At 39.7% G+C, this 27,907-nt stretch overlaps 2 protein-coding genes across 3 annotated transcripts in view; both read left to right on the top strand.

Moving 5' to 3' along the window:
• The window catches only part of RTN1 (reticulon 1), a 161,637-nt gene extending 150,924 nt beyond the window's left edge, over positions 1-10,713 (top strand). For both annotated transcript variants that reach the window (XM_075192432.1, XM_075192433.1), the window contains 6 exons: positions 2,264-2,471; positions 4,599-4,737; positions 6,624-6,693; positions 7,753-7,799; positions 7,891-7,949; positions 9,695-10,713. In XM_075192432.1, coding sequence (XP_075048533.1) covers positions 2,264-2,471; positions 4,599-4,737; positions 6,624-6,693; positions 7,753-7,799; positions 7,891-7,949; positions 9,695-9,734 — 563 coding nt within the window. In that variant the 3' untranslated portion in view covers positions 9,735-10,713. The remainder of the gene's footprint in view (positions 1-2,263; positions 2,472-4,598; positions 4,738-6,623; positions 6,694-7,752; positions 7,800-7,890; positions 7,950-9,694) is intronic.
• A 6,142-nt stretch (positions 10,714-16,855) lies between these two features.
• Positions 16,856-27,907, top strand: part of CCDC175 (coiled-coil domain containing 175) — a 43,443-nt gene continuing 32,391 nt past the window's right edge. The window contains exons 1-6 of the mRNA XM_075193499.1: positions 16,856-17,440; positions 21,111-21,196; positions 22,333-22,444; positions 24,590-24,725; positions 26,482-26,710; positions 27,588-27,710. Of these exons, the coding sequence (XP_075049600.1) occupies positions 17,371-17,440; positions 21,111-21,196; positions 22,333-22,444; positions 24,590-24,725; positions 26,482-26,710; positions 27,588-27,710 (756 nt within the window). The 5' untranslated portion in view covers positions 16,856-17,370. The remainder of the gene's footprint in view (positions 17,441-21,110; positions 21,197-22,332; positions 22,445-24,589; positions 24,726-26,481; positions 26,711-27,587; positions 27,711-27,907) is intronic.

The following is a 27,907-nucleotide window of genomic DNA, read 5'->3' on the forward strand; positions in this document are numbered from 1 at the left end:
TTCAGAATTACGGACTTTGACGGGGGAGTGGTTTACACCAAAGCGGATAGGGTTTGATATCCAAAATGGTTGTTTCTGGGTGGGGTGTGAGTGGATCTGTTGCGTGGTTTGTTTTGTCCCGATTTCACAAATCTAAATGTTGCAAGGTACGATTAAATGCAGTGGTTGTAAATATGCCCTACATATTTTACAAAGGATATTTAAATAAGTTTTTTTTTTAAAGAATGTATGTTTTGTAACTATCTTGCCGAGTAAAACAAGAGTACTCCCATGTCTGATAGATGTATTATTCAAAAGTAAAAATCTAGTAAATCAACACATATATGGTGAGATCATGCTATCTTCCAACAAAATTGTTTTAATGAAATATCCGCTCACTTTTGTTTGTGCCCCATAGAGACACGAGCAAAAGTCAGCGTTACACGGTTTACAGTATAAACGGTAAAAATGCACAGCCACAATGTTACTCGGAACATCGCGGCTAATTGAATCTGCCCCATGGAATCAAAATTGATTTATTCACAATTGTTACCACTGATCAACTCTGTAATGTCAAGTAACAAACAAAGTTCTAATTAATTGAAAATAAAAAAAGTAAAAAAAATGATTATGTAGGCATTCACCCTCACTGCTTTAAGACTTGTGAGAAGCACTTTTACCTACAAATACAGCTGTCAGTCTATTGGGGTAAGTTGCCACCAGCTTTGTGTATCTGTAAACTGCAGTTTTCACCCATTCATTTTTGAAATATTGCTCAAGTTCCATCCATTTGGACAGGAAGCAACAATGTTCAGATGATTCCGCAGATTCTCAATAAGACTGAGGCCTGGGATTTTGTTGGGCCATTCCTGGTCATTGATTATATGGTTATATATTTAAGCCACTCCAATGTGGCCATTGTCCTGCTGGAATATAAAGCTTTGCGCAAGCCCTAGGTCTCTTGTAGACTGTAGCAGGTTTTCCTCCAAGATTTTTCTATATCTTGCTCCAACCATGCCCTCCGTTTTTAAAAGATTTCCAGTCCGTAAAGCGAAGAAGCAGCCCCGTAACATTACACTTCTGCCACCATACTTGGTAGGCATGGTGCTCTTGAGATGATGTGCGGTGTTAGGCTTGTACTAAACATTTTAACATTGAGGCCAGAGTAAATTCTTAGTCTCTTCAGACCATGGAATCTTCCTCAATTTGGCTTTGTGGTTATCCCACATGCTTACTGGCGACCTCCAGGTGAGAGTTTTCTTCATCAGTGGTTTTCTTTTTACCACCCTCCCATAAAGCACAGAGTTGTGAAGTGCCCAGGCTAGTCTGCCATGGATAACTGTTACTTCATCAGAGTTGCCACTGGCCCCTTGGTGGCCATCTCTCATGGTTGCTTCTTTTGGAGGATGGCCTGTGGTAGCCAAAATTACAGTTGTGCTGTCTCTATTTCTTTATAATAGAGGTGACAGTGCTCTGGGGTTTCTTCCAAATATTGTTGTTTAATGACCTTTCTCTTGGATTTTTTTCACCGTTCTGTGATCTTCATTATGAAGCTCTTCTTTGGAAATGCACTAAGCAACTGTGGACCTCTCACAAACAGGTGTATTTACTTTGAAGTCAGTAAAAAACTTTAATTGTACACAGGTGGACTCCAATCAAATAATTATGTGACCTCTGAAGACAACTGATTAGGGAGTTTCATTGTAGCAAAAGCAGAGGATATTTATTTGTACGTGTGTTTGTTTTATATTTGGGAATTAAACATAGGTTTAGAGCTTTTGTTTTTAAATGTAACAATGTAACACTACCAAGTGTTTTATAGTCATCGGTGGTAAAAATTCCCACATAATGATGTTACAAAAAATGTGCAAAATGCCTATTGGTGACTTTATTTTAGAAAAAATAATTCTACATATTTATGTTAATTAATTACAAATAAAAAGCAGACAACATTTATATAGCCACTGTACACATGTATATTTTATGATTATCAATATCCTAACGCGTATGTTATGGGTCTTTGTAAGACATACATTTTAAAAGATAATTAAAAATATTTTTTCCAGGAAATTGGTAGTCAAAATATGTAATGCTTAATGAAAAACTACAAATTATTAATCTGAAAACTGTAGGGGTTGTTTTAGAAGATACACTTTTATACACCAGTAAATTACCTAACATTGTCTACATCAACTTGTTTCATAGGTTCTAATATGGGTCATGTGTGTGTGTGTGTGTGTGTGTGTGTGTGTGAATTTTAACCCCTTATGCTCCTCCTCCACAGCTGTTGACTTGTTATACTGGCGCGATATGAAGCAGACTGCGATTGTGTTTGGAAGTGTCCTTCTCATGCTCTTCTCCCTGACTCAGTTCAGCGTGGTCAGTGTCATCGCCTATCTAGCACTTGCCGCTCTCTCAGCCACAATCAGCTTCAGAATCTACAAGTCAGTTTTACAGGCTGTACAGAAAACCGACGAGGGACATCCATTCAAGTAGGTGCTTTCTCACTATACTATCCGTCATGTCCAATCTGTGTCTGGTCACATGATTTGTTTAATAGTCTGAGCCGATCCCAACCAAGCCGGAGTCACAGTGCTGTACAGCACTGTGGAACTAGTAGGCTGTATAAATAGCTGATGATGATTATGGACAGAGTAGTAAAACAGATGGAGACATACATACAACTTTCACTTTGACTTATAGATGGCCATGTATATTTATTGTTGGCTATTCACATGTCAGAAAATTGTCCCAATATTCCATTGTGTTTGGGCCCAAAAAGAGATCATGTTTTATAGTCATGCATGTAATTATGATTGTAATGTAACTACTCTTTGACCCTGTGTTCTGTGTGTGTCTGACTACCGCACAAAGAAGTCCCCTTGTGATCCATTCTCCTAGCTTCAATGGCGTACGGCCAGATTTGGCATCCATAATTGAACCAATGTCCAGTTTGGCCTCCGCATGTGTGGCTAAACTGGAAATGGCAAAAGTCAGTCCACATATTTAATCCTTCAACAATTAATTATTGACTTCTTATTACTAATACTGTATTCTAATCCAGGCCTGGCCAACCTGTATCTCTCCAGATGCTACAAAACTACAAGTCCTAGCATGCCCTGACAGCAGTCAATTGGCTATCGCCTGGCAAAGCATGCTGGGGCTTGTAGTTTCACACACCTGGAGAGCCACAGGTTGGCCAGTCCTGTTCTAATCAATGATACCATCAAAGTTGGTTACTTATCTTATCAATTGTAATTTATTTAAAAATGTTGTTATTTGACAAATGCCAAGGGCATTATACAAAATAGCATTGTCGCATTTTGTGTTTGAATCTATTGTAGTCACCCTCTGTATTTATAGCTGTGAATTTCAGGATTTTTACTTAAATGATTTTGTATTTGTTTTGTGTGTATTTTATCTGTACATTTACATATATCCTTGTGAAATCAAATTGTCGTTGGGATATGCATTATGCTTTATTAAATGAAGAGCCGTGTAATTTTCAACTTTAGAATTTACTATTGACTGACTTCTCTTTGTGATTCTACAACCATTATATATACTTATTAGCCGAATAGCGCCAGAATATTTTCTATCTCTGAACTTACTTTTGTGATCTCATGTTTGGTGTCAGTGCTATAAAAAGTTTCATAGATGCTAAAAGTAGTCAAGAATCAATGCAATTACATTCTACTGTACTGTAACCAATGGTACGGAAATATACATTAATTTTAAAGGTGTTTTTCCTATGAGCAATAAATAACTTTACACCTGCTTACTAGTCTGTCTGTCCATACATATGAAAAATACATACCAATCTCTTTTATACTGTCATGGAAGTAGACAATTCTAGTGGAACATGCATTGTTATACTGAAATAAAAGTAAAAAAGACATTATATACAAATACATATAGCACTACCGGGTGCATAATATAGATATCCTACTAATATTCTTAACTGGGAAAACTTCAACACAACTCTTAATGATAATGCTCAAATTAAACCAATCAAATTAAATTCCTGCTTACTGTCTACCATGGTCTGGGTGAATACATGTTCCCTACTGAATGTATTTGTATAACTGAACCATTATGTGTTAATTATGTAAGCTGTGATGGATAGTTTACTGCCTCTACACTAATAATTCACACAAGCTCAATGGAGAAGTCTGTGCTACAGTTTCTAAATGATGGTATAAATCAAGTTAATGTTGGATCCCCACCTCTACTATGCCATGCTTGTAATATTACAAGACCAGTCTTTTACAGTTATTAGGAGTATATTTACTAAATTACGGGTTTGAAAAAGTGGAGATGTTGCCTATAGCAACCAATCAGATTCTAGTTATGATTTTGTAGAATGTACTAAATAAATGATAACTAGAATCTGATTGGTTGAAATAGGCAACATCTCTTTTTCAAACCAACTGTTTAGTAAATATACCCCTTAGTATGTTTAGATACATCAGGCGCAAGGTCAGCTGAATACGTTAGGTGGATTTTAGAATATAAAAGAGTGACCAATAGCCAATGCGACAACGTTCAGAAAGGCTAATCACTAACATGTTGTAATAAAAGCAAACAAACAAACAAACTGTACTTTTGGTTCTTTGCAGAAGCTATTTGGATATGGAAATCTCCCTTTCTCAAGAACAAATCCAGAAGTACACAGACTGCCTTCAGGTGTACACAAACAACATAGTCCGAGAGCTCAGGAGACTTTTCCTAGTACAGGACCTGGTGGATTCATTGAAGGTATGACCGATTGCTGTACATCTATCACTTCCACATGGAACCTTGGGTAACAATCAACAATCGATAAGGATCTATGATCCCCAACATGATCCACTCCGCTCTGTACAAAATGCACTAGATTGTTCACATTCATTTTCCTATTCCAGTTCAATGAATGAGTGAGTTTATATTTAAGTAAAATATATCTTATTTATTAAGCCCAGGTTTCTGGGGCAGAGCATTTTGTACGGGCAAATAAAAATGGGTAATGTTAGAGGGTAATTTGTCTTTCAAAACTTTTAGAATACCTGCTGAATCATCCCCCTCCCTCCCAATTACAAACAATGCCAATGGTGTTAGATCTACTGGTAGGTCTAACCACGTCATACAGAATACTGACTCGGCAGACTTTGGAGCACTACAATCACCAGCATTCCCACCTACTCTACCTAAGTAACCATTTGCTTTAGTCCTGTTGTGCAACACCATGCAGAGGACAAGTGTCAGGCCCATGAATATTCATTATTCAACTTTTTGTCATATCATCACCATCTCTTAGAGACAATGGCTGCACGCTGCAGCTCAGGGAGCTTAGGAAAAGGATTCCCTGGGTGGTAGTGCAGCTTTAAGTTCAAACTATATTAAATATAAAGTTTGCATCAAGCTGCTTTCAAAATAAGAGGTAAATAATTAACAAAACAACCTGGGCAAGTGAAGGATCTGTAAAGCCACTGGGGCACTAGGGGGTGTTGTGACACAGTGGTTAGCATTGCTGTCTCGCAATGTCAAGGACAGAGCAATATCTGTGTGGAGACTCTTAGTACCGTCTCAGTGATATCAAATAGTAACTCCAATCAGACTTCTTTCCACTCTCACATACCTCAGTCCTAGATTCAGTTCATCCACAGCCTCTGTAGTTTCCTTTAAAGAAAAATGTCAATCATTCCATGAAAAAAAACCCCAACAAACTTCCACGGGATTACACAGTGACTTGGTCTTTCTCGTGTAAAGGTTGGTTTGGGATCATTTGGTCAGGCAATTAGATTAATAGTAATGACAGCACAATAAAATATCACATTTATGTTTAATGTCAGTGGCAATACGATACTCACCCTACTCAACGACTATGCAGTTATTTTATATTGGCTCTATGCAGTAGATTGGGATAATGGCGCTGTCTGACATTGCTGTTGTTAACGCAATATCTGTGACCGTCTTTCTCAGTATTCCAAAAAATGAACCACTGGCTGAACCTCAATTGGAAATGAACTGGCGATATTCATACAAACACTGTGCTTGAGCAAAATGGTTCTCTGTGAACTTTAAGGCATCTTGGTTGACACAGCAAATCATATTACAGCAGCTTTAAGAATATAATGTATGTAGGCCAGCACAATAGGGTAAAGAATGCCGGTTGGTGTTATTAAAAAAGAAAATGTTGGAGTGCAGAATGTGTCCCATCTCATGACCCTGATAATATCTTCATCTGACATTGCGGAGACCACTAAAGTGCTTCATTAGTAAACTCTTACACCTGGGGGTAAATGTATCAAGCTGAGAGTTTTTCGGCGGGTTTGAAAAACCGATCGGATTCTAGCTATCATTTATTTAGAACATTCTACAAAATGACAGTTAGAATCTGATTGGTTGCTATAGGCAACATCTCCACTTTTCAAACCCGCCGGAAAACTCTCAGCTTGATACATTTACCCCCTAGTGTTTTCCTTAGGTAATTATGTCATTTTGTGGGCTGTAATTATGTAAATTTGTTGTTTGTGTTTATTTAATTTTGTCACTTTTGTACTTCTGTTATATTGTTGTATGTTCTAACTCCCTATATACAATTTGTGGTGCCTTATAAATAAAAGATCATAATAATAATAATAATAATGTGTTTATTGTTGTAGTTTGCTGTACTAATGTGGCTGCTGACATATGTTGGAGCTTTGTTTAATGGACTTACACTCCTCATCATGGGTAAGAAAGATCAAAGTAATAACATTCTAGATATGTTTTCACTTTGTCAATCGTCTTTTGTGGTTATCTTGATCTTCCAAAATAAAACTTTAAAAAAAAAAAACCATTCTCGATATGTTTTTTTTACATTACTTAAATAAATATTCTAACATCTATGTATGATATTGGAATACTCTGTTAGGAAACATATTGCTTTAAAACTAGAAAATATGCCTCTATCTGCTTCCAGAATTCGTCAGGCTTGGCTAACTTCCCCATCTTGGGTAACCTGTGGTCACGTGTCCCAAAATACTATATCAGTCACTGATGGGCCACTTGTCGCCCTTCCTCTTACATAGAGAATATTTGTTTATACATTATCTATTAGTTATCTACTAAAATATATCTGCTTATCATTGCCATAATATTGAGACTAACGGTGTGTTCCCAATATTTTTTGCCATTTTTCACACTTTTATCTACATATATAATTATATCCACATATATAAATATATACAAACTAAAATGTGATTGCCAAACATGCAGAACAAGATTCTGCTTTGTCTGCAGGCCATAATAAGTACTGCAGCAAATGTGATATCCCCGCCTCCTCCCTCCCCAACATCCAATGTAATGCAGGAGAGGAGCTATAGCAATCACAGGTGGTGCAAAGACTGAACTGACTTGCCCCATGCTTACTAAGAAATGACTGGTGAGGACCTAGGGAGGGGATGCCTAAATTTTCCTATGGGGCCTGGTGAATTTTTTTGTTACACCCTTGGTAATATATCTGGGGGTAAATGTATCAAGTACCTAGTTCTGCAAGTTGCAGGAAATCAGTGACTTTGCAGTGGAAATTTGAAGCGGCAATGTCTTGTAAAGATAAGTTTGTCTTTGACAGATTTCAAACATCTATAGATCCTTTACATACATAATACCAACACTTTGTAAAGTGTTGAAAATGTTAGACCTTATTGCTTTTATGACATGTTTAGCTAGGCTGATATATTTTTTTTTTATTTAATTTATATTTTAGTTGTATTGTATTTTTATCATAACTCTTGTTTCTTTACTTTTTAGCTGTGGTGTCGATGTTTTCTCTCCCAGCCGTATATGACAAGTATCAGGTAAGAATTATTGGAAATTATTTGGGACTACAAAATGTCTAATTGGAACTAAAAATATCTAAATAATTACTGAATGATTTTACCTTTTTAGGCACAAATTGACCAGTATTTGGGACTTGTGCGGACAAACATGAACACAATTATGGCAAAGTAAGTTGATACTGGCGTAATAATTGTTAAATTTTTTCAGCCTTATACATGCAAAACTAATCTAATCAATGACTTGGTCCTGTGTTTTCTATTACTTAGATTTAGGGTGTGTTGGTTACCTAGGGTTCAACCATTGTTACTGACCATTCACACACCTTTCATGTCTCCTTTCACTGACATACACTACTCTCACACACACCACCTCACATCCCCCTCACACATCCCCCTCACACCTCTCCCCACACACCTCTCCCCCACACACCTCTCCCCTCACACCTATGCACATTCCCCTCACACCTCTGCACATCTCCCCTCACACCTCTGCACATCTCCCCTCACACCTCTGCACATCTACCTCACACCTCTCCCCACACACCTCTCCCCTCACACCTATGCACATTCCCCTCACACCTCTGCACATCTCCCCTCACCCCTCTGCCATCATACCTTTGCACACCCCCTCACACTTTTCCCACCACACCCCCGCATGATCTCCACCAAGCACACCTCGGCACAAATTCACACACACACACACACACACAACACCGCAGTCTGTAACGTCTCCCCCACGCTCATCTCTGTACCTTCTCCCCCACACTCACCTCAGCACGGTATCACCCCGCGCACCATCTCTGCACGGTCCCAAATGATGTTTGGTGGCCAGAAATGTTTCTTATATAGGCAAGTTATTTCTATGATGTAACAATGACCCTCCTTATGTCAGTCATTTGTGATGAAATGGGTGTGGCTGGTGGGTGTGACAAACCTCTTGGGTAGTAGCTGTGATATGGGTGTGGCTGTTTGATATGAGTGTGGCTGTTTGTGGTTGTGGTCAAGGACAGTCTCAAGTTTTTAAGTTTTTTCTTGTCCCATCAAAATGTCCCTATTTTTCAGTATTGATCAAGTGTACATTATAATTTCAATTATTTTACATATTCTAAAATGGTGCATGCACTATGTAACAAAAATTATCAGGAGAGACTACATGCTAAATATTGTACTGCTTAGAGGACAGAAGGGAGTGATAGAAACGTAAAGATATTAAAGATATTAATAGTTCAGGATGGCCGTATGCTTTACAATAAGAGAATTTTTAGACTAAGCAGACACGTTTGAAGGGAAAAAGACTTGAAAGGTAATATAAGGAAGAACTTTTTTTTTTACCAAAAGAGTGATGGATTCATGTATTAATCTTTCATCAGTTGTTGTAAGGAGTCATACCCCACTTCCCCAGTCAGTACCACCCTATTTGTGTCTCCCCCTTTCCTTTAAGATGCAAGCAGGGCCCTCTTTCCTTGTGTGCTCCTTCTACTATTCCATCACCCTCTGTACCTCTTGGCCTGCTTCCTTAGCCCTGTTTTCTTAAGCTTAGGCCTACTTCCCGCTGATTACTACCATCACTCTCACTCACTGTCCCTAACATAATTTGATCTACATTACGTTGTTACCTGTATTTTTATTCATTGAGTATGTCTAGTCTTCGTATTTTGTTCTTCATTTATCAGGTTATGTATCACTGCTTTCTGTATATGTCATGTACGGCGCTGGGGACCCTTTGCAGCGCCTTATAAATGAAAGATAATAATAATAAAATAATAATATTATGCAGAATAGCATAATAGATCATGTACCTGTACTTAAGCTGTGCAATACATGAGGATAATCCTACTAATTGTAGCAGTGATTTAAACTGTGCGATAACAATTTTATTTCCTAAAACGTACCATTTTTTTTTCCATTTCTAGGATCCAAGCTAAAATCCCAGGTGCAAAACTGAAGGAATAAATAGAACATAAAGTCGAGTTAGTTCTTGGTGAATTGTGGAGTCTAACGTGGAAACAGCTATTACTACACTTTACTTACAGTTTTATTGCACCATTCTCTTTTCAACACGTCGTGTTCTTCGAAACATCTAAAATAAACCCAAGAAGCAGCTCTTGTGAACCTGCTTCTATGCTATTAGAATACTTGCAATCAGCCGTGTCAAGCACTCGAGTATAGTGAAGAGATACAAAAAGTGTACTAGATGTGTTTCTTTTTTGTGTTGCTTAAAAGTGCATGATGTTGGAAGCCTAAGTAAAATATCTTTTTTTTTTTTAAATTTATTTATTTTCTTAATTTATTATAATTTTTTTAGTGTATTTTCTGCTATTCTTGGCAGCGCTTCTATAACTTAATGTGACGTGCGGCTCGGGCTTCTAGCTTAGGGCATTGATGCAATAGTACCGACTTGCTTCATTGTCTCTGGGCCCGCTGGTTGGAGTTATTTCAATTATATAAATATATATATATATACGTAGAACGGTAGACTAATGTTTTGTGTTTTCCAGCACAAGTGAAATCAGTGTGCAGTACTTCTCTCCATTTTTGTATGACTTAAACTTGCAGTACTCCTGTTGTAAGGGATTCGGGGGAAACAGATTTACATGTACGGTAAACAAGTCCAGCTCTTTCGGTTTATTACGATTTGTAATCCATTCTCTGTAGTTCCTAGCGAACTTATGAACTCTGAATATTTGCACTTATTATGTACTTGACACTGAATGCATAAATAAAATGTCACTAAATGTATAAGGTTCTGTTTTTGTTTGCTTGTAAAACGCTGCCGAAAACACATCATAATAGATGACACATCTACGTGATATTCTTGGCCGTGAAAACTATTTATGGCACAGATAACATGCTCACTGTATTTACGTACTGGATTCTGAACCTCGATATTCAATTTAATATACAAATGGGAATAAAATTGTATTCTTGCCAAGGTTTTGTCTTTTCCATTTGCTTTCTGTTGATATGCATAGATCAGATTTTGTTAACATTATCCAATCCGCCATGGTTAACTACCAATAACAAAAGATGTGATCAAAGTAAGGAAGTCTCTCTAGGATCTGCCTTATGGGTCGTTTAATTTGTTTTCCTCTGGATCAACGCATCTAAAATGTATAAACCGTTCTTAATAGACTTGGGTCTTTTATTCAACTTTACTGTTACGTTTTGAGGCCCATCTTGTTTAGAGCTATTGGGCCTGATTCTTTAAATAAAGATAAGTAAAAAAATTGAGTAAGTAGTCTCCTGGACAAAACCATGTTACAATGCAAGGGGTGCAAATAAGTTTTCTATTTTGCACATAAGTTAAATACTGTCTGTTTTTCATGTAGCACACAAATATCAACTTTAAATTTCAGTGTCCAAATAAGCTATCAAGTATTTGTGTGCTACATGAAATAAAAGACAGTATTAACTTATGTGCAAAATAGAAAACTAATTTGCACCCCTTGCATTGTAACATGGTTTTGTCCAGGAGACTACTTACTCAATTTTTTTACTTAACTTTCCTTAATGAATCAGGCCCATTGAGAGGAAAATTCCAGGTAATTTCATTTTTCTCCGAACGACCCACTACTCTAGTGAAAATGTCCCGTGCCGGCATCTGCCATTGTTTAGGAGATACGCACCCCTGCTGTTACCTCAGATCCGATGATTCTCGGAGCTCATTTGTGTCAGTAGCATTCTTTGAGGTAAATAAATCATCAATAAAACATCATCAAATCACCACCTCGCTCACCTCTTTAATTTTTCCCTCTCCACCGGCATCTTCCCCTCCTCCTTCAAACATGCTCTCGTATCCCCCATTCTAAAGGAACCTAATCTTGACCCCACTTCTCCCTCTATCGCCCCATATCTCTTCTCCCCTTTGCCTCCAAAATTCTCGAGAGGCTCGTCTGCAGCCGTCTCTCCTCCTACCTTTCTGAACACTCCCTCCTTGATCCTCTCCAGTCTGGTTTCCGCCCCCTTCACTCCACTGAAACTGCCCTGGCTAAAGTCACCAATGATCTCCTCTCTGCTAAAGCCAGGGGCCACTTCTCCCTTCTTATCCTCCTTGATCTCTCAGCAGCCTTCGACACCGTTGACCACCCTCTCCTCCTCCACACCCTCCAGTCCTTTGGCCTCTCCGGCCCTGTCCTGTCCTGGTTCACCTTTTAACCTTTCTGACCGTTCCTTCTCTGTCACCACCTCTGGGTCTCTCTCCCCCCAGTCCACCCTTCCAGTCGGGGTCCCTCAGGGCTCTGTTTTAGGACCCTTACTCTTCTCTCTATACACCTCTTCCCTGGGTGAACTCATCAGCTCCTACGGCCTCAATTACCACCTCTACGCTGATGACACTCAACGTTACCTCTCCTCTCCTGATCTCTCTCCCTCCCTCCTCTCTAGGGTGTCCGCCTGCCTCTCTGCCATCTCCTCCTGGATGTCCTCTCGATTCCTCAAACTTAACCTCGCCAAAACTGAACTCATAGTCTTTCCTCCCCCTCATACCTCGCCCCCTTCTGACCTTTCTATCACTGTCGACAACACCTCTATCTCCCCTGTCCCCCAACTTCGCTGCCTCGATGTCATCCTCGACTCCTCTCTCTACTTTGGCCCCCACATTCTCTCTCTTGCTAAATCCTGCCGCTTCCAGCTGCGCAACATCACTCGCATCCGGCCCTTCCTCTCCCAAGATGCCACCAAATGTCTTATTCACTCTCTGATTATCTCCCGCTTGGACTACTGCAACCTCCTCCTTACTGGCCTCCCCCACTCTCATCTCGCTCCCCTTCGATCTGTACTTAACGCAGCCGCTAGGCTCATCTTCCTTTCTCGCCGCTCCTCTATTGTCTCCCCCCTCTACCAATCCCTTCACTGGCTCCCCTTCCTCTACAGAATCCTGTTCAAGCTCCTCACTCTTACATACAAGGCCCTCGCCAACTCCACTGCACCCTACATCTCCACCCTCCTCTCTATTCATGCTCCATCCCGCCCTCTCCGTTCTGCCAATGACCGTCGTCTCTCTTCCCCACTGATCACCTCCTCCCACGTGCGTATCCAAGACTTCGCCCGTGCTGCCCCCCTCCACTGGAACAAGCTCCCTCCCTCCATCAGAACTTCCCCTAATCTGTCCAGTTTCAAACAGGCTTTAAAAACCCACCTTTTTCTTAAAGCCTTCTAGTCTCCCACTTAACTTCCCACCTTTTCTTCTGCCTCTTCCTCTCCCCTTATCCTTATCCTCCGTTCCTCCATCTCTCCCCCGTGTCTCTCTGTCTGTCTACCCCACCCCTTAGATTGTACGCTCCTTTAAACAGGGTATTCTCTCCTCCTGTCTTCACCACTGTTAACTCTGCTCTCCAGCTACTTTGCCCTCCTCCTTGAGGACCCTCTTTCCCGCGTCCCCTCTCGCTCCCTCCTCTCCCTTTGGGGGTCTCCCCGTCATCCGTGCCTTCCCTCTTGGACTCCGTCATTGGCGGACCTTCCCCTCTCCCCTCCTCCGCCCCTCTAGCTGTGCTTTGAGCTCACTGAGTTACTGTGATTATTGTTTACTGTACTGTGCTGTCTCACCTCGTATTGTAATCTCGTTTGTTCCTGTACGGCGCTACGGACACCTAGTGGCGCCCTATAAATAAAAATTAATAATAAATAATAATAATCAAATTAAAAAGTAATCCTATTTAATTTGATTGTTCTGTAGGCTTGGCATTGTCTTGCCTGTCCCTTTCTCTTCAAACTTCATTTTGTGTGTGCTTGTTAAATCTCTGCAGGTAAGATTCAAATACTAGCTGGCACAACCAGGCTACTGGCAGCTTGGTGATGATGTCAGACGAAAGAGACAGATACGATTTAGCGCTGCTATTATGCATGCAATGCATGATGGTAGACATAGTTTTCGGCCACATTGATAGCACAAGTAGCTGTAATGTCAGTATATGCTGCACTTCACCAGGACCACATTTTGAAAAGATAGAAAGTCATAAAACTGTTAGTGGGTTTCCAGAAGCTCCTGAACAATATATATTCAGGGCCACTATAATAAAAGCTTTTCATAAATTATATCTGTACAATTTATCATATTTTAACATTGAATTACCCTTTAACATTAAATATGCCTGCTTTACTCACTAAAGATTCTCCAGTTATGGTAAAATAGCCACTTGTATCACTTTACCTATTATATATAAACCACCATTTGTTCCAAAATCGGCTGTAGTGTAGGTGTTTCACAGGCATTAGATGTGTTTCGTCTACAAGTAAATCTTGCACCAAAACAACATTGAATTTAGCATTTATATAAAGCATCTTCAGTTTTGAGGTGTGATTTCAGACATATAAGCCCATGAGGCCTAACAGTGAGGTGGATGCAGTTCCTGTTTGAAATTCTGAAACAATCTTTAAATGTCAATAAAGTCATAAAATACATTGCTGAAAAACTTCTTGTTCACATATCTGTGGATTGAGTCTTGTTCTGAGAGAAAACTTTCAATGGAAACAACAGAGTTGGAAGGAAATCTTTTGGCTGGTCGGATCCAACCCATTAGCGCTGTGAGGCAGCAATGCTAACCACTGTGCTATTGTGCTGCCCTTTTCATCCTTTGTATGCAACAAAACACATGATAGCTTAGCAAAATGTTGTAAGTACGTGGTACCGCCTCCTTTCTAAGTTGTTAAAATTTAGTTTGTAGCCTCCATATTGGAGGGCGAAGAGAAATCCACGATGTTGTAATGCGGAGTGTCTTCGTGGCCGTTCCGCAGGCACTCCGCTATTAAGTAAATACCCCCCATACAGTCCAGTACTGTAATGCACAAATCTGTTCTGACACACTGAGTGGGAATTTGGAACTAATCCATACTCCCACTATTCCAGTTTGTCACATGACAGCCACAATTTACTGTGGGCAAAAAGGTGTCTGACTGATTGATAGCGCACGAACAGTGAAACACCGTTTGGTGCTTTCAGTTCAAAACAGCAGACCGGGGCCCCTTCACATTTAGTCCTCATAGCAGCCATTTGGGCTACTCTTTTTTTATTGAAAGGGATCTGTGTTTTCGTGCCCCTAGTGCAAAAAACTGTGCAAAAAAAACAAAAAAGTGCCAAAGGATGGGGCAACTTCAGGCCCTCCTCAAAATAATAATATCCCCGACCCCTGAGACAAAATGGTCCTTTAGGGGGCAAAAGGGTCTTCAGACCCACCTTCGCCACAAGGCTAGGGGGGTTCTTTTACCCTGAGATCCACCAAGCACTTCCAGTAGTTACACCACTATTACAGAGCACTTGGGATTTTTGCTTGGCAAATGCTTAACTGCAGCAGCTTTGTGTGCAGATTGCAATTAATTATTAATGCTGTAGATAAAGCAAAACAAATGTAATGATCAGGTTTTCCTGGTATCAACACAATCATGTTTTCTATTGCTTCAGGACAGTTATGTAATATAGGCGTTGAGACAGTGCAGAACAAAGAGACCATTTCTTATGTTCCATAAAACATTGCAAATGTTTAGATGTTTATTACTCAGTAAGCTTGTCTAAACACCTGAGTGACATTACCTGGGAAATTCATTGTGTACTCATTAATCACCAGGTCTTAGTAAGAAATTGTGTTTCTGACACTATTTATCTAAAATGAATATAAAGTAAAACATGTTGTGGAACTAATAACAATTATTTGTATTACCAACAATGAGGTCGCTCATTGAATCATATACCACCTCTACGAATCACATACCATCCAACACTGCAATAAACCATGGAATGACACTTAACATGTTGTATAAAGACAAATCTTTTGATATGGTTACCGGGCAAATGCAGGATTTCTAGAGGGGGGGTCCTTGTCAGAGAGTATGTAAGTGGATTATGTAAGGGTCAGTACAGTGTGAAGTGGGACATACCTCCCAACTATCCTTGCATCCTAGACAAAGTCCTGACAGAGCGGGACAGTCACACAAAATTCTGACTACCCCGCCAGAATCAGGTCACTTAGCAGACTGTGTGGATCTCTCCTACATGTTCTTAATTCTTTCCCTACCTGTTGTTGCCCATGTTCTAAGTTCCGTCGCTGCTCTTCTGGTTCCTGGATTGGTAAGCCCTGTTTGGAAAAAAGGGATAGGTGCATAAAATATGCAAAGTCTAGCAATGAGTGAACCAGTTAGGCCTCCCTCCCCCCAACCATCCCCAGCGATAAATCAAAAGCACCTATGTTTAATAATTAGGCCTCTCTACCTGAAACCAGTGCTGACATTAAATGAATAGCATTCACATTTAATAAATATATCTCCCCCCCAACATTAAATTAATATCATTCAGAATTGATCGATAGACCTACCCCCCTCAACATGCCCAGACATTAAATAAATACTACTCACATTTCATAAATACACCCATTTCCCCCAAACTAGTCTCAATATTAAATTATTAGTATTCCCATTTAATAATTAAACCTACTTCCCCCCCAACCTGCCCAAAGATTAAATAATTTGCATTCACAATTAATAAATTGCCCCACTTCTCCCTAAACTCGACCCCACATTAAATTAATAGCCCTCAAACCACCATAGCATTAATTAAATCAATTAATATATTAATCACACCACCTTAAATTAATAGTCATTACTATAACCCACTAGTAAATGAAATAGTCCTCATTAACAAACACATTGCCAACCACAAAAAAAATTAATATCTCCCACCACCTATTAAATGATTTTTCACCCACCCTCACCATTAAATTAATACCCATCCAGTAATATCTGCTTCTCTTTATTTCCTTCACTCTGCCATGCTACATTCCCAGGAAAGAGGAGAAACACAATGCAGAATATAGTGCATCCGCATGAGTGACGAGCCTGTCAATTAGTAATGGACGGATAGTCCCCTCAGTGTGTGCCTGGGTTATAGAAGTAATGGACCTGATTCATTGAGGAAAGTAACGCAAAAAAAAAAAAAAAAAAGGAGTAACTTTGCACCTTGGTAAAACCATGTTGCATTGGAAGGGGAGATAAATTTAAAATGTGGGGACAGATTTATAGTTGGAATAGGATGTGTCCAAGATCAACTTTAAATTTCAGTGTAAAAATAAAGCTATTAAGTATTTGCGTGCTACATGAAAAAACAGCCAGTATTTAACTTATACACTAAATAATAAACTAATTTGCACCCCTTGCATTATGACATGGTTTTTCCATGAGAAAATGTAGCCATTGTTTTGCCTTTTCTTAATGAATCAGGCCCATACCATGCACCGTCTCTGCAAATTACAATAAAGCATGGCTTCCAACATACCACATAGCAGTGGGAGAGAAAGAAAATTAACGACTGACTTTCCTTTAGAAACACGTGTTTTCATTTTTACTTTAGAATAATCAATACATTTAAGGAACACAATGCTAGTGCGACTAACCGTGATTTTGTGTCTTAATTGCTTTCTGAAGCAACCGGTCCACCCTCACTAACATTGTTGGTATACCCTGACATGTGAAACTGACGGCTGGTGGACTGTCCCATTACCCTACAGCAGGGGAGTGTATTGATCGTGGCATACGGTTACCGTAGTAACCTGTCCTAGCTGCGAGCACGCAGGCCTGGGCAGGATAATCCCGGGGAGAAGGTACAATGTCCTCGGTTGTATTAGTACCGGACTGCAGGGCAGTGTCCGCCGTCCTGGACCATTTCATGGAAGTGGGTAAGCGGGCTGTCTGTCCATCCATGCTGAGAGTGACCTGCAGTGATTTAACAAGGGACGTGCATAGTAAAATCCCCCAGTCCACCTGCAGAGATCTGCAAAATATCCTGGTTTTACTTATAATGTACAGTGTTGCATAGCTGTCATATAGGCTTTAATAATACTAATCTAGAATATGTGTTGAGTTGTGCACCCAATTGTTTGATGGCATGCATTTTACATGTATTTTCAAAATGTAACCTCTTAGTGTATTAACAACAGCAAGGGTAATTGTTTTCACTGCTTTACACTTAATCACTAATAAATATATGTGTACCGTAATATGGTATTAAATAATTTACATTTCCCCTGCTTGTTTAATATTTGCATCTGCTTCAGACATTTTATGCATGAAACTAATATTCATGATTATTCAGCCTGTCAACTCCTGAGGTGTCTCATAATTTACTGGAAATGAACAGAGAAAATGCAGTGTGACAACACCTTCAGGTACTAAGATTAGTTTGTAACAAGTGGACACTGACTTACTCAGGGTTGCACAGATTGTGTAGGCATTAAAGGGTAAGTGGATTTCTAGGTAGGGCAGCATGCTTCAGGGTAAAATTTGCTGCAGGGGCATATTGTATCAGAACCGAAAAGGCAACAAACGCAAGAAGCTCTTCTTCAAGATGCACTTTACAAATAGGCTTAATTTATAAATATGTTAATATCTTCTGTGCTCACCTAAGTATTTGGCTAAGCGTATGCCAATGTTCAGTTTACAAGTTCCTACTTGAAGATGCTGCAGTGCAGCTCTGTTGACTCAGTCTTAGGTGTGGTGTGCATGTCTGCAACCTATGATGCAACAGCATGGTGGCTTAGTGGTTAGCACTTCTGCCTCTCAGCACTGGGGTCATGAGTTCGATTCCCAACCATGCCCTTATCTGTGTGGAGTTTGTATGTTCTTCCTGTGTTCGCGTGGGTTTCCTCCCACACTCCAAAAACATGCTAGTCGGTTAATTGGCTGCTATCAAATTACCCCTTGTGTGTGTTAGGGAATTTAGACTGTGAGCTCCAATGGGGCAGGGACTGATGTGAGTGAGTTCTCTCTACAGTGCTGCGGAATTAGTGGCGCTATATAAATAAATGATAATGATGAACAGTGAGTCCTTTTCGATCTACAAATTTGGCACTTATGATCCTCATGTATTAAATGAGACCATTAACACTGTGGTACTCTGTAGTCAAGAGTGTGACCGTCACTTTCTGCCTCCATAGAGGACGTCACTGATTCCAACACAGAGGTGAGGTGCTCAGCCAAGACAAGACCCAAGCAATCACATTTTTAAAGGTAAAGCGTGTATTGTCAGGACATGGGGAAGGATGGTAAAAGGGGAGATAACTTCACATCCTGGTAAATAACAATAGTATAAACTAGCTAAAACATGATTGATTATTCTTTACACTAGGACTAACCAGTCACTAAATAAATCATCTTCCTGGACTTGCACTTCCAATTCTTGTCTTACATTAAATTGTGCAAATTTATAACAGAATATAAACATTTAAGGGTTCAAGTTGCAAGAAAGCCCTTATGCTGAATTTGTTGAAACACTTATATCATAAAACTGCAAATTTTCCTTGAACTTCCCATGAGAACACTCTGTATAGTCTCAAACTGAGCAGATCACTTTTGGTTTCATAACATTAAAGATGTATATCTTGCCAACCAGTTGGTTCCAATGAAATAATATTTATTACTAAAGTCTTCACCTGACCATGGCTAACTGAAAGTGTGTAGTATGAGAGAAGTGCAGGGCTGCAGTATTAACACTTATCAAGTGAGTGATGATCATGATTTTCTAGGGGTGCTTTGCCAATTTCAGATTGACCGATGGCTTAAATGCGTCATTCCTGTAGTTTTGGCTCTCAGTGCGATCTGCAGCATGGCTCAAGAAGGCTGCCCTGATGTCATCTGTATTGTCATTTGGTGGCCAACTACCCCTATCCTACTATATCCTCACTATGCTGTATTCCATTATGCTGCTCACTGTCACTAGGCACAAAGTCCCTGACCTGTTATTTTATTTATTCTCTCTCTCTCTTTCATGTAGCTACAATACTAGACTTGTAATGTAACAATTATATAATATATATATATATCTGTTTGTTTATTTATATAGCGCCACTTTCCCTAATTCCGCAGCGCTATACAGAGAACTCCCTCACATCAGTCCCTGTCCCATTGAAGCTTACAGTCTAAATTCCCTAACACACACTCACACATAGACTGAGAGAGACTGTGGTCAATTTAATAGCAGCCAATTAACCTACTAGTATTTCTTTGGAGTGTGGGAGGAAACCGGAGCACCCGGAGGAAACCCACGCAAACATGCTGAGAGCATACAAACTCCACACAGATACGGCCATGTTCAGGAATCGACCTTGTGACCCCAGTGCTGTGAGGCAGAAGTGTTAACCACTAAGTCACCGTGCTGAATCTATCTATCTATCTATCTATCTATCTATCTATCTATCTATCTATCTATCACTTGCTTTACATCAAGTGCCATGGGTTAACATTTTTTATCCTATCATTTTATACATTATTTTAGTAAATTGATGGGCTGCATTCTCAGGAATATTGGTTCAGTCCATGAAATGCCTACCCCCGCTGTGTAGGTGATGAGCATAGCTTAATGCTTATATGAAGGATCATAGTTTTGACACTTTCCATTATTGCCATGGTATTCCTTGTACACAGCCTAATTATGTTTTGTGAGGGCCCTGTGGCCAGAAATTTGTGGGGGCTTCATTATCCGAAGTGCTTGGAAGACCTGCTCATGTGTGGTGTTTACTCCCCCACCCGGCCCACACTTGTACGAGACAGTAAACACCGAACTGACTGCAGGTAATGCTAACAGCGGGCACACTCAGCTCTCAGTAGTGCTTGTACCACGGCTGCCCGGGAGTAATCCAGATCTATCCTTATAAATTAAGGGACAGGATCACCGTGGCATATTACCATGAAATTCCAAAGTCAATTTGACTTGATCTCAAGTGATCCAGGTTATGCACATATATGTGTAAATATACCCCTACTCAAGGTTGGATGAAAGAATAGCACCAGGGACAAAACATTTTGATTTAAGTTCATATCATATTCAAATACTTTTTTCCTCTCCATATGGTAAAGTGATAAAACCAGCAGAATATCACAAATACACAAATTCATATTTTGTGTTTGGGCATTTCACAGAATGACAGTGGCACATTGTATATCAAATAAATCATAATTCCAGTATAACTTACAGAGTAAAGTAACCAGGGCATGACCGCAACTTTTTTTGGCCCTAGTTATTGTCCTCTCAAACTTTTTATCTCTATAGAATTCCAAAATCCACCCCGTCGTATCTGTTTAAAGAAAATAATTGTTTATGCTGCTAGTTAAAAAAAATAAGGTAAGATAAATAGCCTCATGTACCCCAAGGGGTCTGCCTAGACATCCTGCTGCCAAGTTTCAGTTAACTTTTCCAAACAGACATCTTTATCTGCACTATCAAGTGCATGTGTTAGAGTTGGCAAGTCGTCCTAATTAAAACATATTGAGGGATAAAATGAGATGAGATAACACACAGTAAAACATGTTTGAAATATATTGAAGAATACAGTTCCTCCTCCTTCACTTTAGAGAAGCAGCTGAAGGGAAAAGATCCAGCGTTTGGGGAAGAAACGGTGCAGCACTTGGTGGCGGTGGCTGATGCTGTGAGAGAGTTGGTAAGAATGTACAGTACGGGGCTAAAAAGATATATCAAACCTATGGAGATGGAATGACATGCTGTATATCACACTGATTAGCTAGTTGGGGTGTAGGACGTGTGTATGTTACAGGGGAGATGGCGGACAGTCTATCAGGGTATCAGGAGAGAGGGATTCCCCTATCCTGCTCACCAATATGTGTAATTGTTATTAAAAATCTATAGAGTATTTAGAGAGATAGAGAGATAGAGTTTGTAGGAGTATTTCCTCTTCCCATCTGCAATGCAGTCGCCATTAATATTAATCACCGTAGTGATTGGTAGCTAATACTACCTATCAGGGCCTCCAATCAGTATTGGGGGATCATCCACACTCTTTCCTGACACTTTTCCATTACAGGAGAAGCATTTCATTATCACCGCTAATTCCAGTGGTATTGGAGGCTAAGGGAGACCCGAACCAGTTTGGGGAAGCCCATGGGATTTCCATGTGATCTTCTCTAGAGCCCTGATACCACTGCAATGTGATTCTGATTATGAAACAGGAAGCGGATACGCCGTTCCTATGATGGAGAAGTGCGTCTAGTTTCTAGGTAAATGTATGGCAACAGTGGTGGGAGGGGGGCTTGCTAAATAGTCAGGGTGAGGAAAGGTCCCTGTATGTTGCAAGGGTCCATGCAATCAAATTCTGGTTTTAACTAAAAATGCCAGGAACGCCCTTAGTGGGGTTTTTTTTTCAGGCTTTTCAGTTAAAATAAAAAACTGGATCCCTATACATAATACACAAGTGACATGAGTATATGCAAATATCCTAAAATAATTATCTTTATGTTTGATGAGTAGAGATGTCATCACTTATAGTTGAAGAACAATGATCTCAAGGATGTCAAGTCAGAGTTCCGTGACCTTTGACTATATATATGTCTGGAATGTAATAATCAGACTGTATAATATGTGATAAACAACCCAAAGTGTATTAGTACAGGTGTAAGATGATGATGAGGAATGACTGGCAGGGACAGGAGAGGCAGGTCACACATTGTTTGATGAATGGATATGAATAGCATAGCTTTTACCCAGCATCCCCCTAGAGCCACAGCACAGTTTCCTTCTGTTATGTCATTAGGGACTAATTCTGCTTTCCCCAATGTCTAGGAAGACATAAGGAGGAATACACGTGAGATTCTGGAAGTGGAGACAATAGAAAATAGCAAATTACGATACACAATTATGCATCTACCTGGAATCATTACAAAGGAGATAGAAGGTAACTTTTAACAGGTGTCAAAAAAATGTGCAGTTATTACCTAAAATATGCTAAAAACATAGTGTGATATGTTATATATGTGTGGGTGCAAATTCTTACTCCAGATAAATATCCAATGTGTATGTATTCTGTGATGGTACTTGGTTATGCCAGAGGTTGTGCCACAGAAGTATGCCCATTAGTGCCTACTGAGTGGCCTTTCACTAATGGAGGAGGGAGTGTAGTAGCAGACACCCCCGGTACGGTTATTCAGTAGAAAACCACACACAAACAAGGACTTATTTCCAGAGGAATCAGATCAGTGCTTTACAGGATAAATAGAATAATTTACTTTACTTGTGACATTAGATATCCTGGACTCGGTTCTCCATTGGTTTACACTCTGTTTTCCCCCAATCAGGCAGTAACTAAATACAGGTGTCTCCCTGCTCTCAGTGGGCTCCCACCCAAGTAGTCTTACAAGCTGGCACTGCTGGTGCCCTGGGAAGATGGATGATCACAATTGCTGCCCCTAATTTTCCAGCTGGACCACCCCTTTCATTATTTTCAACTGGTTAATAATTGCCTAGACCAGGGTTTCCCAAACCCAGTCCTCAGGGATCCCCAACAGTGCAGGTTTTATGGATCACATGTGACATAATTCTACCACCTGTGGATCTGTTACAATGTGTCAGTCAGTAATGAATACACCTGTGCTCCAGCAAGGAGATATGGAAAACCTGCACTGTTGGGGAGCCCTGAGGACTGGGTTTGGGAAACCCTGGCTTAATTAATGATTATTTTATGCCATAAATGAAACTCATTTTTATTAAGAGAACCCGCCATAAAACACTGCTTAGTTTAGTCTCATGTATGTCTTGAATTAATCATGAGAATAAGGGGGCATTAGGCTATCTTTAAACCATTACAGCACTATGTAAATGTTTTAATTACATTGGTAGCAATGACATTTGGACTGCAGACCCACAACTCAACAACCTTATAAATGATCCTTGATGACTTAATACAGACTACAAAAAGATAGTATCATTTTATTCATGTTTTTCCTGACTTGGCTGGGTGCAAATGGTATCCATACATATATACACACACAACACACATACATACCTTACAACATTCCCAATTGGAAAATTATGAATAAAACCAATCATTAAAAGGTAAACATTGTTCCATCTATGGCCAACTTTAGTGCCAACATAATCTGTTCAGTTATAAGGACCAACTAGAAATTAATATATGTCATATAATACATACTGTACATTGTTGTCCATCTATTATAATGATTTATTTGTTAATGATTTTGAAGTTATTAGAAGGCAATTGAGTCACTTCCCATGTTTTACTGTTTTCTATGTATTAAACTTACTACATTGGTCCAATTTCATCATCATCATCACCATTTATTTATATAGCGCCACTGATTCCGCAGCGCTGTACAGAGAACTCACTCACATTCACAGTCCCTGCCCCATTGGAGCTTACAGTCTAAATTCCCTAACACACAGACAGACAGAGACTAGGGTCAATTTTATAGCAGCCAATTATATTGATAGCAGCCAACCTACTAGTATGTTTTTGGAGTGTGGTAGGAAACCAGAGCACCCAGAGGAAACCCACGCAAACACGGGGAGAACATACAAACTCCACACAGATAAGGCCATGGTCGGGAATTGAACTAATGACCCCAGTGCTGTGAGGCAGAAGTGCTAACCACTTAGCCACCGTGCTGCCCCAATTTAGACTAGAAGATCCTACAGAAGATTAAATGACCAGTCAGAGCCTGTGAACCTGTCACCTACACAGACTTGTACTGGACTTAGTAAAGATTCACGACAATGCAGAATATCAAATGAAGTGATTCAGTGATGTCACTGGTTACTAGTGAAATCATAGGCAGCACTCATGAATATTGGTTCAGGTCAGAAAATGGCCACCACCACAAGACATTCTGCAATGGCTTACATGCAGATGTCCCTTACATTTTACAGAATGAATATAAGTGTCCATCAGGGACAGAGGCATTGGGTTTAAAAGGTATTTTAATTTAAAAGGTATTTGAAATTGAACTTCCTATAATTAAGAAGTAGTTAAAGGTGGTCTAATCATCTGTGTTAAGTGATTGTATTACTGTGTTACTGTCACTAGCTGCGGTAACAAGTGCTCGTGAGTCTATTGCTGCAGAGATGCTGCAGTTACAGAATGAACTGAGAGATAAAACGCTGGGATTGGAAATAACTGAGAAGAAACAAAGAGAGCTTGAGGAAATGAATTTATTTCTGAGGTAAATCTTTATGTTTATCACCCAATAGGCAGCCTGTCTGACCCTGATGTATGTTTCATATAACATCAAGGATATTGAAACTGCCTTTATTTAAAGTGACACATGTTTTAATTTCCTTTCTTGAACTATATTGGTATATGTGCACTTATTCATGCACAGTGCCTTATTTGCTGTGTATCTAAGCTGGGACGAAACAAGGGACTTAAGTAAAGTGGGTCGCCACCTCTGAGGTGATATAAGTTTCCGGTCCATTTTACTATGCTAAAATAGCCTGCGGTACCTAGAAAACAAAAACAGACATTTAGTCACCAGCCCTTCCTGATCATGGAAGTGTCTTGTCACACAAAAATGTAGTTTTTGAGGAAGAGGTGCACAGTACAGAACATCACTGTGACCTCCCGCAGCAGTAAGGGGGATAGGTACATGATATATATATATATATATATATATATAATGAGAGAGATATAATATTCCATTTACAGTTTTGTACAGGGTCAGAATCATGCCCATGACCCCACAGCTGTGAGGCAGCAATGCTGACCATTGTGCCACTGCGCCACACCATGCTTTCAGGCTTTTTAAAATAAAGTTTGGTGAATGAGGTAGGATTCCATCCACCCTCTGTCCAGAGTTAAAACTCAGGGGAATACTTGCATTGGCCAAGGTCATCGTTGCTAGAACATGGATAGCGCGAGAGGGGCTCAGCTTCACTGGCTAGATTGCCTTGGTCAATGAGGCTGTAGGACATGAGAGATTCACCTACCAATCCCGCAACACTATACAAGTATTTCAAGGTCTGGTCCAGATGGGTTAAGTCTAGATATGCTGTGGGCTTTGACTAGGACTGAATGCCTCCCCTCGGACTGGGATATGCCTAACTGATTGAATGTGGGCCCCACTGTTTGTTCCTGTCCCCTTTTGAGTCAGTGAACGGTTTGTCTTACTCCGAAACTCCCAGGACCCTCCTCTATGATTTCATTGATGCTGGGTAGCTTCTGCCACGGCAACTGCACCATGGCAACTGCTCACTCTTGTTGGCTAAATGTTACTTGCTAGGTTGCGGTACTATGTCACCTCCCGACTCCTTACAGCTCACTATAGCTTTCTCCTTAATGTTTCTGCTTTGTTGTATCGCATCACATTTCTCTATTTAGTATTTAGGTTTTAGGTTTAGATGTATAGGACTTATTTGGAACTTTTTCTTTTGTTTAGTGTGTAGGATGTTTTTTTTTTTTTTGTTTTTCATTTATTGTGTGTGAGGAAAACTAAATAAAAATATTTGATTTAAAAAAAAACAAACAACTTAATGGTACACATGCTTACTGATAAGAATAATATTTAAGTATGCTTAATACCAATTGGTAACTGTAGATAGAGCCCTGTTTAGTATTATAAACTTTATTACTTTATTTAGTACTTTATTTATGTAGCACTGCAGTGCTGTAGAGACTACTGTTTTCAGGCACCCCAATCCTTGATGTCCCTACCACAACCACATACATCATAGCCAGTTGTAGTTGAAATTTAGTTCTCCCGCCAATTGAACCCAAGGCCCCAGAGCTGTAGCAATGCTAACCCCTCTGCTACCATGCTGTACACATACACAATTGGAGAAATCACACCCACTAGATTAAACAAAGTAATTAGGTGATACTAGTCGTGTTTTAGATTTCTTGTGATAAAACGTATGTATTATTGCCGGTGTTAACAACAAACAGGTTGAGATGTACAATGACATTCATCATTTCTGTTGTAGTGATCAGGGAAAAACATTGTGGGATGAACATCATGAAGCAGTTGATCTACTAAACCAGCAGATGGCAGACAAGGCCCATCAAAGCATCCTTGTAAACCAGACTCACAAGAGATGTAAAGATGCTGAAGAAGCAGTGATTGAATACCAGACCAAAACTGAAGACCTGGCAGAGGATATGATCATTGAGAAACAACAATTTAATGAGGAGATAGGAAACCTAACTGCTGAGGTGCACACACTTATCCTTTTCTATTTACAAGTAGTGTTTTAAATCGATTATTCTAATCATAAACTCTTTATTTTTTAACACATTTTGAATTTTTAAGGGCACCTGTCATCTGCACCTACCACAGGCAGATGTTTTGCGCCCTGAATCAATATTCACTCGAAATTGTTGACTTCACTAAGGCACTTTGTGCACTACAATTTAAATGGCAGCTGACACATAGCTTGCTCTGCTGAGGTGAATCAAACATCCAAAGACAGCAATGGAAAAGTTGTATCAAATGAACAAATCATTAGCTGAGACGACAGAACTCTTGCATGTAATTAACAATTAATAACATTTCAACACAACATCTCTCCACATGTCGTACTATGTAAATCCTAGTTTCCGAGTTAATTTTTCTTTTGGTCCAATAATATGGTAATCCCTCCACTCCCTGAACCTAAATGTCCAGGTACTGCAGCTGTCCAATCCGGAGCCACATTCAGTACACACCTCCCATCATAGCTGTCAAGCTATGCAATTATTATCTTATAGGTCCTAGGTCAGGATCACCACTTATATTGGGGAGGAATGGGGGATGTTCTCTCTAAATGGACAATCCCTTTGATAGAAAAGCCCTTTAGTTCTGATCATTCGTGACAGACTATGGTGGAAGAACTGACAATGATCAATGAGGATTATATGAAGGTAATGCACGTATAAACATTGTATCACCATTAGACTGCAGAATAAAATGTTCTTATTGTGGAACACCATATATACCTATTATATGTTTCCATGACAGATGCCCCAAACAATATGTTGCTGTATAAAGTGTACAGGGGCATTAAATATCTATGACCCTATAGGGCCCATTCTGAGTGTTATATTTACATAGATTGCAGAAACACGGAATAAGACTGAAGCACAAGAAGCCAGAAATGCAGAAAGAAAAGCCTACCTCGGTCAGAGGAGATCAGTGCTTTTTGATGTGGAGGAGAAGATTAATACGATGAACGAGGTAAGAGGTACTTGGGTTCAGATATTGGAGCATGATTGTGTAAATAAAAGTTGTGTGTGTATACACAATGAATGATCACTCTTGTTTCACTATCGCAGAGAATTGGGGAGGGATCATGGGCTATATTTACTGCGGGTTTCAAAAAGTGGAGATGGTGCCTATAGCAACCAATCAGATTCTAGTTATCATTTATCTAT

The sequence above is a fragment of the Mixophyes fleayi genome, chromosome 12 (assembly GCF_038048845.1).
Source record: "Mixophyes fleayi isolate aMixFle1 chromosome 12, aMixFle1.hap1, whole genome shotgun sequence".
NCBI classification, from domain to species: domain Eukaryota; kingdom Metazoa; phylum Chordata; class Amphibia; order Anura; family Limnodynastidae; genus Mixophyes; species Mixophyes fleayi.